Consider the following 18,531-nt stretch of genomic DNA (forward strand, 5'->3'; position numbering starts at 1 on the left):
CCTTTTTCAATCAATTCTACAGTTACAGAGTTACAGCTACCACCTCTCACATTATGATCACATTACTCTCTCTCTCTCTCTCTCTCTCTCTCTCTCTCTCTCTCTCTGATCTATGAGAAAATTTAAAGAAGCATGTCATAATAACTATAGTGATCAGCATTCATGTCATTTATTGCTGCGTATAATATTGCAAGCAAACTTGAGCACAAAAAAATAAAGAAAATCGAAACCCGAGAAGAAACAAAGATCGGTACCAAAGGAAGCCAATCGAACAGCAACAGAAAAATCGTCCAAACTAACAAACTTTGTCGTATAACCAGAGTTTAACTTTCAGACGAACAATTTTTTTGCTTACAAACAAGATTCGCTCAAGAACAAGCAAATCGCACTAACACCGAACTTCTTTCACCAAAATACAAATACCCAATAATCCAATCCCAAGAATTCTCGATTAATCGAAACTATCACAAACAAACAATGCGAAAACACTAATTAGAAAAAAAAAATAACACGAAATAAATGTGGAACAACACACGACCGTTATCAATAAAAACGGCACATCGAATACCAATCGAATCTAAGATTCCGCCTTCTTCAAAGAATCTTTCCGATACTCATCCAACTCACTCAACCAAAGATCGCCAAACTCGCAATCCTTATACTGCTCAAACCACGGCCCACCGAGCGTATAATGAATCGCCTTGGGGAAAGTGCTCTCGTCCCCATCAACAACCTTATTATGTCCCACGAGAAAATTCCACACAAACGGAATCTCACCGATTTCATCGTCGTCCAGCCACTGAAACCTATGCAGAAAAGCCCCCGTCTCCTTGTTAACAACCTCCGGCGTAAGAACCCGATTCTTGGGGTGCCCGCAATTGTACAAAACCATCGAAGACCAATTCTTTCTAGGGTACACGGTCTGGACCGCACCGTCCATCTTCGTCGTCTCTTTAGGCGTGTAGTCGTGCTGCACGCACATGACCGCGTACTTGTCGTCGACCAAATCGGCCAGTTTCTTGATGTCGTCCAGGTAGAGGAAGTCGCAGTCGACGAACATTGCCCAGCCTTTGTAGTCGGCCAAATACGGGGTCAAGAAACGGGAGAAGGAGAATTCGGTGCTCTCCAATTTGCCCCTTTCCCGCCAGTAAACCCCCTTCTGCCGGAGCTCGCCTTGCTTGATGGCGGAAACCTGAATCGGGATCGAAGCCCTTTTCGATAGCGAGTAGTTGCACACCTCGTACGCGAGATCCTCCTTCGGATCGTAACCTATGAACACCTTCAGCGAATCGGTCGAAATGGGATCCGGATTGCTCGAAACGACGCCGTTTGACATGGTCGGAATTCCTTTTTTCTTTTTTTCCTTTCACCTGCGCCGAAAATTGGAAAAAATGCAGAACAAGGGTTAATTCAAAGAAATCGAAATCAAGATCGCGCCTTTCTTATGTTTTTGTTTTCTTGAAATGTACCCAGAAGAGATCGGAAGAGTAAAAACAAAAAATTGGGGATTTCTTTCTTTATTTATTTTTTTTTGCATAAATTTCAATGAATTTGAGAGAGCAGGTCTTTTAGTAGAATAATGGAGGGAGAAGAGATGATCTGGAGATAGCGATTTTCTACCACAAAGGGTGTCGGTGGGTTAACGGTAAAATTTAGGTGCTCTCTGTTTTCTTCAGAGTGATTGAATTGCCGTTGATTTCATCATTCAATTCAATGGGCTGTTTATCCAATTTTACAATTTAGGTCAATTTATCCCTTTTTGGGTTTTTTTGGTGTGTCAAATTACCAATATACCCCTGAATTTTGGTTTAATTTAGGAAAAACCCTTAGGGTACTCATAATTATACAAAATACCCTATGAGTCACGATTTGGCCAAATTGGTAAATTACGGTCATCCCCCTAAGGTGATTTCAAATTACGAAGAAACCCCTCATGATTGGGTATCTGTCCACCGTTACGATGGCAAATTCAACAGAATCTTCTAGATTTCGTGGAATGTTCTCTAGTTTGTACTCGTTTTGCTCAAAAATGCAACTTCTGATACACCACAATAATACTTACAGGCCAATAGACACATTTTATGATAATCTTGTTTCAAGATGTGGAGCTCGAATGGGATAAAACAGATACAAACTAGAGTATATTCCACATAATCTATAAGATTCCACTAAATTTGACATCGCAAGGGTAGACGTGTAAGAAGATTCATAGTTAAGGAGCTGTTTGTATTACCCAAATATAAGGGGATTTCGTAATTTAACTTTATCTCAAGGATGGCTGTAATTTAATCGCTATCTATTTGTTAGCTATAGCAAGTCATGTTTGATCATGAATATATAATGTCAACACCACATTCTAGAATTAATTAGATTAATATCTATATCACTTTAGATAACTAAAATCAACAGCCCTATGAAGAAATTAAAATTCACTCAAATTTATTTCGAACGTACACATTAATTGTCAATCATCAGAAAAAAAAATCCGGCAAGAAGAAATTAAATAGTATTGCTAACACAAATTACTTAGATTATTAAAATGCGAGGGCACAATGTGTGCGACGACGACAGTGATGTCGTCTTTCTTGCCTCCGGTGGTAATATTACGACCGTATTTGGATTTGTGTTCGGCGTATTTAAAATCGTCACGGTATTTCCCTTTGCATGTTTTCTTGGCAAGGTCTAAGAGTTCGGCCCGTGCCTCCACCGCAAACGGGCCTCGGGGGCGGTGGCCGAAACCCCCGGCTTTTAGGTAGGCCGTCCTAGCGAGGTCCTCCGGCAGACGACTCCAATCCATGCACGCGTCCACAATCTCCTCGATTTCCTTCGGATGCAAATTGTCAAAAAGCCCGTCGGTCGCCACCACCACCACGTCGCCGACCTCCACCCTCAACGACACATCGTCCGCCTTCTCCGGCGGATCGCATGCGGCGGAATTCCCGAGCTGGTACGGGTGGTTGAACGCGTGCTGCTGCACCGGCGATCTGAAACAAGTCTTGCCCTTCCTTATGACGACGAATCCCGAGTCGCCCACGTTTGCCGCCCTGAGAAGATCTCCGGTGAGGGATACGATGCACGCGGTGGAAGAGCCCCGCGCCTCCGTTCGGTGGGCGGCTTCTTGAAGGATCGTCGAGGGGAACGTCGTGCCGGGGCGGCGGTCGTAGACGGCGTTTTCTGCATGCCTCATCAACTCGCGTGCGTATTCGCCGGCGTCGATCCCCTTCTTGGCCCAGCCGCCAACACCGTCGGCAACTCCGATCACCTGCGCCGCCTTGTTTATAAAGTGAGCGTCCTCACCGTATGGCTTCAATGGGTTATCTTTCGGTATGTAGAATGATTGAGCTTCAAACATCATCATCTTTTCTTGATTCTGAATCTTAGGGTTTGATCGAGATAATTAGGGTTTGATTGAGATAATTAGGGTTTGATCGAGAGAATTAATGTAGGGCAGATGGAGTTCAATAGGGTATATATATATATATGTAGTATATACGGTTTGCACGAATTATTTCACAATTTAGTTTGAAGAGATAGAATCCAACTACAACTCTACTAACCTTAATTAATGTACAAAATAATTACCTTAATTGGTCTTTTATTTGTTTAGGAACTTAAAAACTTTTTGAAAGTGTTTGGTAGATGTTTCCTAATTGTTTCCTAAAAGATCTTAAAAGCTCCAAAAAATAAGTGTTTGATATATATATATATATATATATATATATATATATATATATATATATATATATATATATATATATATATTAAGAATTTTAGTAAAATTGGACTGAAATTCGATTGTGCTTCTTGAAATTTCGGGGATTTTGAATATCATATTTACTTAAATTCGCTATAAAAATTGAAGCTCATAGACCATAGTTGAATGTTATTGTTTCGTTGAATTAGTAGCACTTCACTCCATGCGATTAATTTGATAGAGATGACTAAAAATGCAGTTTTATAACAATTAAACCCCCAATGTTAATTTTGTGAAGTGAGACATTGTATAGACAAATACTTCATCTGTTCTATAATATCTGTCTCTTTTGATAATTTTTTTTTGTTCCATGTTATGTGTCACTTTACAATTCCAATGTTGTATTAATTACTGCTTATTTTTCAATTTTACTCTTATTAACTCTATAGCACTCTTTCTGCATTAATTAATAAACAAGGGTATTTTGGTCTATCAATATCTATTTTCCTAAAATCAAGACATATTTATTGGGATTCTTAAGATTTTGGCCAAGGTGAAAAACGACACCTATCATACTAATTTGAGTGTGTGCATTTGTGTACTTATAAATGATAAAATATATGGGATTATTAGTGAAAATCCCCCAATACATTAGGATATATTAAAGGGGATTCACCCCCTTTTACTTTATTAGTAATAACCCCCTATATCATAATTAAATCTAATATTTTATTAAATTATTAATTGTTATGCCCATATTACCCCACACCTATTCAAACTAACCTAATTAATTTCTACGTTTCAACCTATTATTTATTTCTCACTCTCTCTTAGCCTCTCTTTTCTCTCTCTTCACGCATATCCCCATCTTCCACAGATTCAGCCGTCGCCACCGCCGCCACCATCTCCGATTTCACAGCGTCGTCGCCACTACAACATCGAAACCGTGCGACAAATCTGGTTGTAGATCCCTCTCTATCGTCATCGCTCGTCTCCGACGCCGGATCTGTGATCCCGCCGCCGCTACAATTCTCGATGATCTGGAGAGGCAGTACGACTTCATCGACAGTAAATCAATTATCTCTGGTGAGTTAATTGCCGTTTTGATTCAATTTTGTTTTATGTTGTTTGTCAAGGTTGGTGATTTTTATGCTGTATGTGTACATGATTGTAGTTGGAGTTTTATTATTGTTTCAGTATATTGATAGATTTTTGTGTGTAGTTTAATTTGGGAATTTTATTGTTGCTTTAGTAAATTGACAGAGTTTTGTTTTGTAATTGTATTAGTGAAGTTTATTGCTGCTTTAGTATTTTTTTCATGGAATTTTCTGTTTCTTAGTTGATTAGCATAAGAGAGTATATTGATTTATTGTTTATGCTCTATAGTCGATTTTATTTAATTTTCATAATCCGACAATTTACTAGCTTACTCATAAATTTATGCCTATTCATTTTTCAGCGCCAACTACAAAATCGAGGGGAGGAAATTCGGACCTTTCATAAAGAGAATATGGGATTCGAGGCGGAAGCTTTTTGCAGAGTTTATTCATTTTGTGGTGGTTCAATTGATTTTTTTCTTAGTTGAAGGATTTTTGCCCATGGATTGGGGGAAGGTCGTGTTTTTCTAGATGTAACTGCTCGACTATATAGTAGTTTTTGTTGCAATTGGGGTGTTTTCTTTTCTAGTTGATCTCTATAAATTGTAGTTAGTTTCGACTTTTTGCAGTCGATTTCGACAATTTAATAGTTGTTTCGACAATTTAATAGTTGTTTACAACAATATAGTTGTTTTCGTACAGCAATATAGTTGTTTTCGTACAACAATATAGTTGTTTTCGTCAGCAATATAGTTGTTTTCGTCAGCAATATAGTTGTTTTTATTACTTTTTAGTTGAATGTAATAGTTGATTTAACAAATAGTTGATTTTGATAAATGAGAGTTGTTGGAGATATATAGTTGTTTTAATCATATTGTTTTAGTAACAGTTGTTTTAATAATAGTTGTTTTATTGAAATATAGTTGTTTTAAGTGAAGACAAAAAAATATAGTAAAAAAATATTTTTTAAAAATATAATAAAAAAGTTAAAAAAATATTTTTTTAAATATATATTTTTTAAAATAAGAAATAAATAAAAAAACGAAAATTAAAATTAAAATACAAAATAATAAAAAAGTAAAAGTGTATCAAAGTAGTGTATAATAATTAATAGGTAGTGAATAGAGGAAGGGTAAATTTGAGAATAAAAAAAGGATGAGTCTCTCACTAATAAAGAAAAATGAGCTAGATCCATCATTATTAAAATAATAAAGGTAAAGGGGATTCTCACTAATAGTCCCAAAATATATACTCAGTGTATAGTATTTCACACGCGGGTTAGTTGTATGTGGCAAAGTAGTTTCGGACAAGCTGCGACTAAAATATATTTATTTAGTACTATATATATATATATATATATAATTAATACATATTTTATGTATCTAAATACTAAGTCTTGTTTGGACATACTAAACCTGGAATTCCGTGTTTGCCCCCTGACATGCATGTACATAACAGAATTATGCAAAGATTAGTACATGACAAGGGGACACTACCTTCATTAATTATGTAATTAATTTATTAATTTATTCTTAATTACTATTTGCTAATTGTTTACACTTTTCAAAGCTTAGAATTATTGTATACCGGGTTTAATTAATTTATGTCAATAGAACTAAGTTAACGAACTTCGGGATTCGAATTCAACGAACTCGTCCTCGTTACATGTTTCGTCAAATTAATTATATGGTTTTATTGTTTTAAAGTAATAATTCATCGTTCGATAATGCCTCGATGTTTTTGTTCACTAGACCATGTATGATGAACTTAATTAGTTCCGGTCGTGGGTGATCAAGAACGTACAATCGTTCTAATAGAATTCGACCTCAAGATATTAGTGTTGTTGATAAACTTAATCACTAATTAATTACTAATTGCGAAAACGAAAACGCAAATTAAATTAATTCATAAAAAAATATATATATTAATATTTAATTAAAAGCCAACTCTAATAAGTCTCAAGTCTGCAATTAATTAGTTACATCTCACTGCTAAATTATGAAATTAATGGTACAAAGAATATATCACAAGCTAATTGTGCATAGAGAAGGTGGTGAAATGACAGATATGCCCTTACTATTACGTAGCTTAAAACAACTTATTTTAATTTTCAGAACGATTCGTCCTTCTTGCCAAGCTCTTTGAGAAGGTCTATTGCTTGAAGCCCATTTGCATCTGATCTTTTCATTATCCTCATCCTCTTGCACGAATCTACGAACATCCTACACGTAAGCAAAACAACATATTAATTAGGTAAAGATAATAAAATTAAATATAAAAATATAAAAATATAAAAATACTAAAAAACAAAAATCCATTTTTATTAGGTAAAATCCAATTTCATCGAATTGACACAATTTTATCTGTTCAATTTGTTTTTAACGATTGGGTCACGGTTGGACCGGTTGATCGATCTGATCTGATTCTGACAATATTGGCACAAAGTACAAACTACAAAATAGTATTTATTTATATATATGTTTTTTGAGGCAATTGAAAAAAAAATGGATTTTTTTTTTAAATAAATTTCGGGGAATTTGATGATTGTGTTCGGTGGAAATGAGGTTGTCTCTGGAAAAACGTGGCCTGCCTCATATTTTCTGTCTGTGAATTCAATATTAATGATGAGCAAATTTCACATTTGTCGGCCACGATTTAAATAAAAATAAGAAAGAAAAAGAAATTAAATAAAAAAAAATGAAGAACAAATTTCACGTTTTAATTTATATTTTGAATTTATTTTATAGTTTAAATGGTCGATCTGGCCGGGCAAAAGTTGAACCGGGTCGATCCAATCCAACATTTGATTTAACTAAATCATGTGTTTTATTTTTTCGAGTGTTTTGAAACCCGGACATGACTGGCCGGTTAAACCGTGTTAAGCGGTCCGAGTTGCCCAGTTGAACCGTAAAATCAGATCCCGCTAGAAAATCGGATTTTTTTAACCAAAGTGGTGCATTTAAAAAATAAATAAATAAATGGATAAAACGACTTGATTTACGTTGTGTCGGTGTGTGGTGTGTAAAAGAAAATTAGACTTGATTTACGTTTCAATTGGAGGTGAGCCTGTATGGGTCAAAGTCTGGTCCGGTTTTTTAAAACATTAATCTTTTCTTTTATTTTCACAACATATCAACAAATTAAACTAGTGAATTACTACATATATTATTTTATTCTTGTATTAAAAATGTAACTCTCTTAAAAATGATAATATTTATTATAACTCCAATTTGTTACTAGTTAATTAAAAAAAATTGCAAATACATATATATATATATATATATATATATATATATATATATAGAGAGAGAGAGAGAGAGAGAGAGAGAGAGAGAGAGAGAGAGAGAGAGAGAGAGAGAGAGAGAGAGAGAGAGAGAGAGAGAGAGAAAATATATATTTTTTTATTAATTATAATTTAAAAGACGATGTAAATCGGGTAATTAGAAAATAAAGAATAAATAAATAAAAATGTAAATTTAATTAGAAAAAAAAAACTTACTCCCAAGGAACATCTCCAAGAAGCATCCAATCTCCATCTTTGTCTTCATAGATTGGAGAGTACTCTGAATTCTCTGAATCTTTCAATGCTTCCTCTATTCACATTTCAAATATCAAAATTAATTAATTAATTATTTTATAAAAAACAATTTATTCTGATAAATACAATTTTTTTTAAGGTTTGATTTCCCTTCCAAACTATTTTTTTGTTTTAAATTAAAACTAGACAATGTCTTAATTTTGCATGGCAAGGGTCTAATCACTAATCACTAATCACCCAAACCAAATTAAATAATAACAAATAAATAAAAATTCAAGGACGATGACCAATCTAATTAATTAACTAAATCAAACAAAATTTATATAATTAATTAGTGAATCAATTTACCAATTCCAAAGCAGCCAAAGAGTTGTTCAATTGAAACGAAAAGATCAGAGTAACACTTGTGATTGGTCAAGTCTATCTTGCGCAGAAAAGGTGCGCCGTCCATGCTAACCTTCACGTACATCTTCCCCACCCCACCACCACCAATCTTCCTCCTGTACGCCCTAACCGGCGGCCACCCCACCACCGCCACCGCCGCCTTCTCCTCCTCCCCACCGAAGATCATATCAGAAAACACCCTCTTCTTCTCACCACCACCACCGCCGGGAAGCCCCAGCCTCAGCTCAGTCTCCAATGCTAAACCATTTTTCGCCATTCTTTTTCTAAATCAAGGGTATTTTAGATATTTTTACTTACTTTTTCTTCTGTTACCTTCGATCGAATATATATGTGTATATATATATGTATGTATAGAGAAGGAGAAGGCAATGCCAGGTCAAGCAAAGCTTAATGGTCGGTCACATGAGAAACAATGGTGGGGGAGTGTATGCTTTAAAAAAAAACACTAGAATGGCCCGGCAAGATTAAAGTTAGATATGGGTTTTTCGATCGGAGGGCTATTATTTTATGATGGGTTTCGAGGGTTTGATCTTGACCGTTGGATCTGCTTCTTGCGGGAACATTGCATGTGGTATGCTTGATTGAGGTTCGTTCATCAAACTTAAATATTTAATTTTCAAGAAAATAAAAATTAATGTATTATTATTATTAATTGATTAATTGTAGTGGGTGATGGATCACTAATTAATTATTATTAAATTAATGGTGAGCACAATTAATTAATGTATGCTTTAATTTGTTTTGTACGTCTTTTAGTCCATGCAGGAAACAAGGAGCGAAAAGTGTTTAATGATGTTTGAGGAACGGATAAAATTTATTTATGCCATGTTTGGTTTGCTTAGTGGAATCTTTTTTTGGTTTACTAATTTAATTTGTCAAATTCTATAAATATTTTCAATTCTTTTCCTTATAGTTCAACCCTCGAACTCGTAACCTCGGTTTATCTAAAGCAATTGCTATTTGCTTCAGTTGGTAATCGGATTTGTGACCTTCGCATTGATACCAGTACTAGTAAGATCTCTGACGTCATCAGTTGTCATAAAAACAACGATGACGTCAAGAAAATCGAAAACCCTAACTTATAGTGTATTCAGCAAACACCAGCACCCACTACATTCGATTGTGAGCTGTTCATACTCAGACCTTCCTCGCGTGAACAATTGCTGACAAAACAATTAAATGAATTAACGTTAGGCAACTTAAAGGTAACCCTAATGGTGTTTTTGTAATATTGGTTTAGAAACAAATTTCGTTTTCTATATTACACTCCATCTTACTTTTTTCTCTTTTTTTTATCCGCTTTTTATTTTCACGATTATTGTTTTCCTGATATTTTTTTCCTCCGTCTATCGTATGTAGAAAAATACTAGTTATAATTAATTTAATGAACTGTTGTCGGCAAATATATTCTTGCACAAGGATGAACTCTAACTCATTTTCAATTTAAAAGAAAAAAAAAATTCACACCATATATATAATAGCATTTTCGTTTATTTAATTAGTATACCCCAATTTATACTAGTTAGCCCACCCATCAAAAAATTAAGATGAATTTTAGCTGAAACAAATTTATTTATTTTAATTATGTCAGCATTGACTGAAATGAATTTGAATAAAATTAAACTTATAATTGAGCATAATGAAAAAAAAATGGTGAATTAATTAATTAAGTTGAAGGTGAGGTACGTAGCTGGTAAAAGCCTGGATGCAGTGAATTAGTCAGAGAGTTCACTTCAAAATGTCTGACCAACAAGGAACAAAAAGGGCAGTGGGCCCGGCCCATTTAAATTCCCAATGGACTTTCAATTTTGGGCACCTATTTTTCTTTATTTTACGCGTTCAATTACTGACCAACTGGACACACACACACACACACACACACACAGTTGTACATATATATTTATAAACATCAAAATAAAATATAAAATTAAAAAATAAAAAGAAAAAACCTCAAACATGTATCAAATCAAATGTGATCATCTAATTTTATTTATTACTATTTTAATTTAAATTAGGATCTCTAAACAGTGCACATATAATATTCTTGAAAAAAACACAGACAAATAGGATATAAAATCTCAATTATGACGACAGTTGAGAACTATAACGGTAACAACTAACAACAATATATTTCAAGAATTGATCTTATGATCGATATATATAAACTTTTAATTATAATATAATTGATCTTATTAATCAGACCACATGGCTTACAATATAATTTATTTATAATATTTGTTGATATATCATATATACATATATATACCCCCACCAAATGATTATTTTCTTGATTATATTTATTATTAATTTTTTTTTTTCCAAACAAGAGATTCTGTTGTTTTATGTCTTTAACTATGGATTAAATCATCTCGATTTTCTCGTATATAAATTTATTATTTTTTTATTAAATGAGGAATTTTTTTGTTTGTTTTTTTTTTTTTTTTTTGTAATTTTAATAATATATAGTATTGAATATGGTTAATTTATGTAACAAGTAAATGTCTCTTCCCAACCGGGCATATGTTTCCTGAAATAAGACAAGTGAATTAAGTTTTAGATATGAATATAGGGCACACGTGATGGGAGTTGTCTCCCTTGCATAATTATGGGATTTATATACTATGGCGTGTTTGGTTGATGAACAATTAGACAAACAAAACCCAACTAATTATTATATGTTCCAAGAATCTTATTATTAAATATTATTACCGAAACATGCATATAACAATTTTTTTCATGTCCAAACATGGTCTAATTGTTTGTTTATAGTCGTTTCAAGATTAATTGCAGCGTTGAACCCTAATTTTGTAGAATCTACACCCGCTGAAAATAATACACCATGTACTTTTAATTTACACTGCTGATCTACATATAATATCATCTCCTGCATTCAGTGGTCAGTTTTAGACCTTTGACGCCACATCATTTCTACTTTATCGAGGAACTATTCTTGTTATCAATTCGGATTAGGACGTGGTCCGAGTAAGTGTCTCAAGATGAACTACCTCTGAATTTCGGAACGAGGCTTCGCCACTCATTCGTCGCGCATGCCCTATTAATGCGTTCTATGATTGAAAACGGATGTTTTCTATTATGCGACCAAGTCAATTAGTAACCTATGAAACCGAGATCGAACAATACGGATTCCCTTAAGCATTCGCTCAAATCATTAATATCGGTATATGCTACCGTTGTTTTCCCCCACTTTTCTCGGTTATGGAAAGAAGAGAAGTGAAATCTCGTGCGCACATATATCCAAGGTTTGTTTGACTGAGTATATACGAGTCTCAAAAGCCTCCAAGACTTGTATCTAAATCGAGCATTCTGCTCACCGTAGAAACCCGCGAATCTCCAAGTCGTATCTATATGACAAATTGAGTAACTCTATAAAATAACTGTGATATCCTTTGTCCAAGAAGACCGAATCCCCCGGACAAACACCTCGCATCCCGACAAACCTCTTCAATTTCTTTTTTAAAAACTCCAAATCCTTACCGGAAATTTTGGGGTTATATATTATCTCGGATGAGTTCATCGAGAGCGTCGCGCACAGTCCCAAAATATATACGACAAAATAAAAAAATATACGACGAAATAAATACCGAGTGCATTAATACCAAAAGTACGCATCTCCCGAAAACTTGCACTAAATTATATTTCTACACTGCTAATCTTCTCATCGACTTCAAAATTCTAAACCAAAAGAAGTCGAAAGAGTTAACAACACTACTACTAAACAATTCCATCAACCAAAGACCCATCGAACAAGTCGATAATCTTATCGAGCACCGCCACCTCATCCTTCCCATACCGTATCCTCCTCTGCAAATTCTCGACACCCGCCACGTCAGCTGCCACCTTTTTCTCGAAACTTTCCACGGCTTTCAGCTTTTCTTCAACAGCCAACATGACTCTCGATTCAGCTTCTTCAAGACTCGAAGCACCCTCACAAAGCTCCCTTGCCTTGACTATCAAGTCGAGCCTTTTACGAAGCCACCCGACTTTCACCTTCACAATCTCGAGATCTCCAATTTGACCTGAAATAGATTCCATCTCCAATGGCTTTAGCTGCATTAGCTTCGAAGCTTTTAGCCTCTCGTAAATGGTGCAAACCAGCTCCAAGAGGCAATTGCGTGATTCTTTCGAAAAAGTGCTTTCTTTGACAATGTCGCCGTATTTAGCGAAAATAGCTTTTAGAAGTGGGATCATGTCCTCCTTCACTTTGTACTCGTCGAAATCGACAAATTGATTTTTTTCGGGATTATTATTATTATTATTATCCACAAAGATATTCGAGACTGCATTATTAGCATTGAGTTCGGGTTCTTCATCAGTTTGGGCAAGGAGATCTAAAGTAAATTTCTTCAAATCGAGTACATTAACATTTGTAGTTCTGTCGGAACAAATATTCTCTTGTTGAGAACGGAACTCCTGAATCGCAAAAAAGAAAATGAAAAAAATGAATCAACATGCTTTGTTAATCTTTAAAATCCATATGATTACTTTGTTTCTTAATAGCTGGGGGTGGAAATCGGACTTTTCGGATCAGAATTAGCCCTTTCGAAAAAATCCATTTTTTTTCAAAAGTGTAAAATTAATTCCAATTCCGTTTCAAAAGTATTCGGGAAAATTGAAATTCGGAATTCCGGAAATTGGATAGGGAAAAACTTGTTCTGAATTTTCGGAAATTAAAATCGGACCGACAATCGGAATCTCATCTAAATTCCAAAACCGATCCAAAAACAAAATTATGAATCGTATTGGAGTTCGGAATGAAAATATAGTTCCAAAATCGAGAATTTCGCATCGGAATCGGAAAGGCCATTCCAATTAATAATGATGAAGATAGTAAGTAGTGTACTACAAGAACAGGGCAAAGCAAAATTGAACTACAAAGTTGATGTACCTCATCAGCTCGAACCGGAGATTCCGAAATAAACAACGGGGCTTCCTCCGGGACGTCGTTGCTGACTGGATCGGGTCTTTTCGCTCCGAACCCGTTCTCATGAAAGAGAATTTGCTTCACCAGCAATAAAGTGGGATTTTGAGAAGGATTTGCTTCTTTTTCTGCAAGTGCCTTCGAATATCGAGTTTGGTAACCCTAACAAAGCAAGTGAACATAGTTGATATAGAATGAACTCATCATGAAAGCAATTCACCATATATATATATATATATATATATATATAACCCAAAAAATTGAAAATAAAAACACACACACATGCAAACACAACATATCTGAGAGAGAGATAAAAACAATTGAACCTTTTGTAGTGTAACACTGAAATACAAGGGCTGAACCCAAGATCCCAGACAGTGGGGGTAGAGAGAGAGAGAGAGAGAGAGAGAGAGAGAGAGAAAAGTAGTACCGGTGAAGAAGACGCGCCGCCGTAGGTCAGTGTTTCACCATTCTTGCGGCTGCTTTGTAATTGTAACTGTTCTTCTTCTTCATTATTAACTTGTCTGACTTTTATCGGTCTGCCCTCCTTCACTTTCGGTGGTCTACCTCTCTTCTTCTCCATTTTCTCTCTCTCTCTCTATCTTCAGTTTTCAGACAGGGTAGTGGAACTTGAACAGACGCAACGCGTGACTAAAAAAAAAAAAAAAGAAATTGTATATTTTCAAATATTTTGTCAGGGAATTCGTATTTCCTGGGATTTTTAAGCAGATACGTACACGGTACACGTTAGCATTAATGGGTGATAAGAAATTAGCATACACCAGAAGAAAACTACAGACCTTTTTTTGCAGAAAATGGGGAGCTCCATAAATACATTACCAGAACAAAATTTTCATGTAAAATTAATTTTGGTTTATTTCATCCATTTCAACATCATTATCAAAGAAATATGTTTTTTTTTTTTTTTTTTTCATATTACTGTACATTTGATAACTAATGATACATTAACTACTCGTTTACCAATATTACCCTTGATACTCATATTAATTTTCACAAACAAAATAAGTAAATTATAAGGAAACTATAATTAATTAAAGGGTTTATTAGGGATAACCCCCTTGTTCATATTTTCTAATGAGGTAGATCCATTTAATTTTTCCCTTTTTGAGATACACCCAAATTTGCCAATTTGGCAAAATATATTATATAATTTCCCTTTAATACCCCTGTTTTATTTTTGAACGGCATTTATTTCCTTAACTACGTGATATGAGATTTGCTGATACGTGATTCTAAAATCACGGAATAAATTTACGTGAGATCATTGGCCGTTCTATCAAATCGTGTCTATCAAATCGTGTACAGATTTTTTTTGAAGATTTATCCAGCGTTCCATCGTTTTAATCGCCTTTGAAGATTTCTTCACCGTCAAGCGGGTATGAATGCGTCTTTTTCGCTTTTATTTTCGCTGTATGTACAGGATTGTCGTGTACGGTGGTTAGACATTTTTAAGAGTTGTGTTGATAATTGATTCTATTAAGTAGAATGTTTTTTAACAAAATTACGTCGTCATATATACATCGTTATTTTTTGCGGATGATGTTTGTTTGGAAGAGGATTGACAGAGTTAGAAGAGGATGGTTCACGCAGATCGGACCAGAGTTGTTTTATATGAGTTTCGTAGTTGGTTTATGCAATAATCGGAATAATTGTCCGCTGTGGTCGAGTTCATGTTTTTTATCCCGATCGATAGTTGGTTTATTTGTTTATAACAGCCGATTTAAGTGTGCTGGGTAGTACATTAAAATATAGTTCGTAGTCTTTTTTAATTTAGCGTATGGATTTTGCATTTTAAGTTTATTTTTGATGATATTAATGTATTATCATTCAAATGTATTTGCAGTCTATTTAATCATTTTTTAGTATTATGCATTTTTAATTTTGTTTCATGATTTTAGGTTTTTTCGATGGCGAATTTCGTACGGATTTTGTTGAGGTTTGGTGGGTTGGTTGCTATAAAGAGGTGTTTACGATGTAATGGCTCGGTAACTTCGGTTAAGTGTTAAACCGTTGTAATACAGTAGTATACTATTATGAATACCGTATGATACTACCATTATCATTTTATTATACTATTATGAGAATATTAATGTACTAGAGTTTTTTAACTCGACATATTGGTTTGATTGTGTTATGATGTGTTTTATGTATTTTATCAAAACCCTAGATTGAAATTATGAGATTATTAATGTACTATTTTATTGGTTATGTTGGAATACTTTACGTTGGTGTTGTTCTCAATGTTCTTGTCATTTCAGTGGTATATTGTTTGTAACACAATTTCATATCACTACTATAACCGTAATATACTATCATAGCAGATTAATGTGCTATATTGAAAATATTAATATACTATGTGGTTGAATAATACGGGATTCATAGATCCATAGTCGAATTAGATCAATAAGATAGTCTATTACATGATATAAGGAAAATTACCCTAATTGATTAGTATTTCAAACAAACATATTATTCAGTTTCCATATATATTATTATTTTTTCATATATATTATTATTCACCCTAATCGTTTTCATATAATAAGAAAAATTACCCTAATTGATTAGTATTTCAAACAAACATATTATTCAGTTTTCATATATATTATTATTTTTTCAATAGTCAATTAACTAAACCCATAGTCGAATTAGATACATGGGATAGTCTATTAAAAGATATGAGATAGTCTATTAATTTTAAAACACAAATCTGCCGCCGTCACTTCTCAAATCTAGGGTTTTGATGATTCTTCGGCCCATAGTCGATTAACGAGATCCATAGTAAAATTATACCAGTGGGATAGTCTATTAAATGATATGGGATAGTATACTAATACAGATGTAATTCGACTATGCATCTCGTTAATCAACTATGGGCCGAACAATTATCAAAACCCTAAATTTGAGTAATCATAGATTTGAGTAACCCTAGATAGGAGCAGTGACGGCGACGGCGACGGCGGCCAACGACGATATCACTTCTGGTGGATGTCCTGCCCATCAATTGTTGCAATATCACTGATTTAGTGCTCGAATTCGGTATGCGATTATAACAGATCTGCAATTACACAAACGTGATAGTCGATTTAGCCAAAACATATCAACAAATCGATGGATGATAGCGATTCAGCGAGTGGCGACGACGTACCTACGGAGGCTTGGTCGGAGTGCAGAAAAATCGCCGATCCACGACCGTGCAAATTTCTGGTTTTGGGAGGTTTTGCAGTTTTTTTGATAGTGGGTTTGTGGTGATAGTGTTTTAACGGGAAAATAGGGAGAGATTTGATATTATTTCAAAAGGTAAAGTAACGGGATTTGTGGGATTTGATTGAGGGTAATTATGTAATTTAGAAAAGTTTGGGTTTTTATCAAAATGGCAAATTTAAGTTTGAGTCTACCCCTATTATTTGAATGTTTAAGGGGGTTATATCTAATAGACCCTTAATTAAATAGGTACTTAACTATCTACATGTACAACCCCATACGACGGCGTTTAAGAATCTGGATTAATAAAGGTCAAAAGTCAATGGGCTATCAATGGACCAATTGGGCCTTAATGGGCTGAGAATGTATTTATACATGTGTTTCTTCACGGGATAAATAGCATTTTTCAATATAGCACATGACCCCTTGTACTTTAATATAAACGCATAAGCCCTAATACTTTCAAAAACATTATCTTCCTAACGAGCATGATTATTTACCAAGTAAAGTACAATAGGCGGTTTATGTACTTATATTAAAAATACAACGGGGTCATGCGTACAAAATTCAAACTACAAAAGGGGGTCATGTGTTTATATTAAAAGTATTAGGGGTCCATGTGCACAAACATCAAACCAGAAGGGGCTAAGTGATATTTACCCTTCATTATATTCAGACCCAAAACACGGTTGCTGCATGAATCAGGCTTAATAATAGTATATGAATACCCCAAACAAAATTCAAATTAAAAGTAGCATTTTATACATCACAACTAAAAGAAAGCGTTCTCGTGGTAACTTATATTAACTCCTTTATGTGTCTTGTCTATGGTGAATCTATATGTATGTATACATCCATTAAATTTTTTTTGATATCTTTCAAGTTTCAGGTTGGCGGCAGCGCATTATATCTTCTGTTCGTTACTGGTAAGGATAACTTTTTTAACGAGCGGCTGAAGCCATGGTTTGGGTCCAAGCATCACTACAAGAAAATGTAAAATAGGCAACAATATAATTTCTTTGTGGACGAAATTAATTTCGTTGCCAATAATTATATTTTAGCAACGAAATATAGTATTTGTGGCTAAAAAATAACCGTTTTGTAACAAGAAATTTTTGTTGCCTTTGAATCTCATAGACAACGAAAACTATTGTTGTGAATAGTATCATATATATTTCGCAGCGAATTTAATGTAAGACAACAACTTCATTTGTTGCAAAATAGTGTTTTTTTTTTGGTACGATATAAAATTGTAGTAAATACATATACAACGACAACAAATTTATTTTGTTGCCAATAAGTGATAAAAGACAACGAAATATTTTGTTGTAAATGCTCCAAGTAATTTGGCAACAAAATATAATCGTTTGTTAATGTTCCAAGTGATTTGGCAACAAAATATAATCGTTGCCAATTTACAAACCAACTATTTTTTCTTGATTTTAATTTATTGAATTTATTATTATTATTATTATTATTATTATTATTATTATTATTATTATTATTATTATTATTATTATTATGATGATGATATATAATAAAATATGATAAAAAATATTATTTATTTATATAACTATATTAAACATTTTTCCTTGTCTATTTAGTTTTTATAAATTTATTTTCAGCCAATTTGCAG

General features: G+C 34.0%; 5 protein-coding genes and 1 long non-coding RNA gene across 10 annotated transcripts in view; 1 reads left to right on the plus strand and 5 right to left on the minus strand.

Annotated features, from left to right (window-relative positions):
* ERH3 (P-loop containing nucleoside triphosphate hydrolases superfamily protein) overlaps positions 1-18,531 on the minus strand; it is a 31,218-nt gene that overhangs the window by 10,700 nt on the left and 1,987 nt on the right. The window lies entirely within an intron of this gene.
* On the minus strand, positions 290-1,722 carry CDI (Nucleotide-diphospho-sugar transferases superfamily protein). The gene has a single exon (XM_013001301.2). It carries the CDS (start codon positions 1,334-1,336, stop codon positions 578-580), a length of 759 nt encoding a protein of 252 aa, XP_012856755.2. The 5' UTR covers positions 1,337-1,722; the 3' UTR covers positions 290-577.
* LOC105975479 (putative protein phosphatase 2C 55) lies at positions 2,513-3,358 on the minus strand. Its single transcript, XM_013000677.2, has one exon. It carries the CDS (start codon positions 3,356-3,358, stop codon positions 2,513-2,515), a length of 846 nt encoding a protein of 281 aa, XP_012856131.2.
* On the plus strand, positions 4,549-5,447 carry LOC148768189 (uncharacterized). Its single transcript, XR_016033493.1, has 2 exons — positions 4,549-4,780; positions 5,154-5,447. It is a non-coding gene; the product is annotated as an uncharacterized LOC148768189 (long non-coding RNA).
* Positions 6,702-9,061, minus strand: LOC105976049 (auxin-induced protein IAA6). Its single transcript, XM_013001330.2, has 3 exons — positions 8,678-9,061; positions 8,291-8,384; positions 6,702-7,013 (listed from the first exon to the last, which is right to left on the minus strand). Exons 1-3 carry the CDS (start codon positions 8,988-8,990, stop codon positions 6,902-6,904), a joined length of 519 nt encoding a protein of 172 aa, XP_012856784.2. The 5' UTR covers positions 8,991-9,061; the 3' UTR covers positions 6,702-6,901.
* Positions 12,300-14,458, minus strand: LOC105976048 (uncharacterized). Of its 2 annotated transcripts, none has more exons than XM_088823071.1 (3): positions 14,104-14,458; positions 13,641-13,811; positions 12,300-13,165 (listed from the first exon to the last, which is right to left on the minus strand). In XM_088823071.1, the coding sequence occupies exons 1-3, from the start codon at positions 14,254-14,256 to the stop codon at positions 12,467-12,469; spliced, it is 1,023 nt and encodes a 340-aa protein (XP_088679197.1). In that variant the 5' UTR covers positions 14,257-14,458; the 3' UTR covers positions 12,300-12,466. The 2 variants fall into 2 exon arrangements, with proteins under 2 accessions (XP_088679197.1, XP_012856783.2); XM_013001329.2 differs by having other exon boundaries at positions 13,641-13,835; positions 14,104-14,454.

Source organism: Erythranthe guttata, chromosome 9, assembly GCF_056151865.1.
Source record: "Erythranthe guttata isolate IM_541 chromosome 9, IM_541, whole genome shotgun sequence".
Lineage (NCBI taxonomy): Eukaryota > Viridiplantae > Streptophyta > Magnoliopsida > Lamiales > Phrymaceae > Erythranthe > Erythranthe guttata.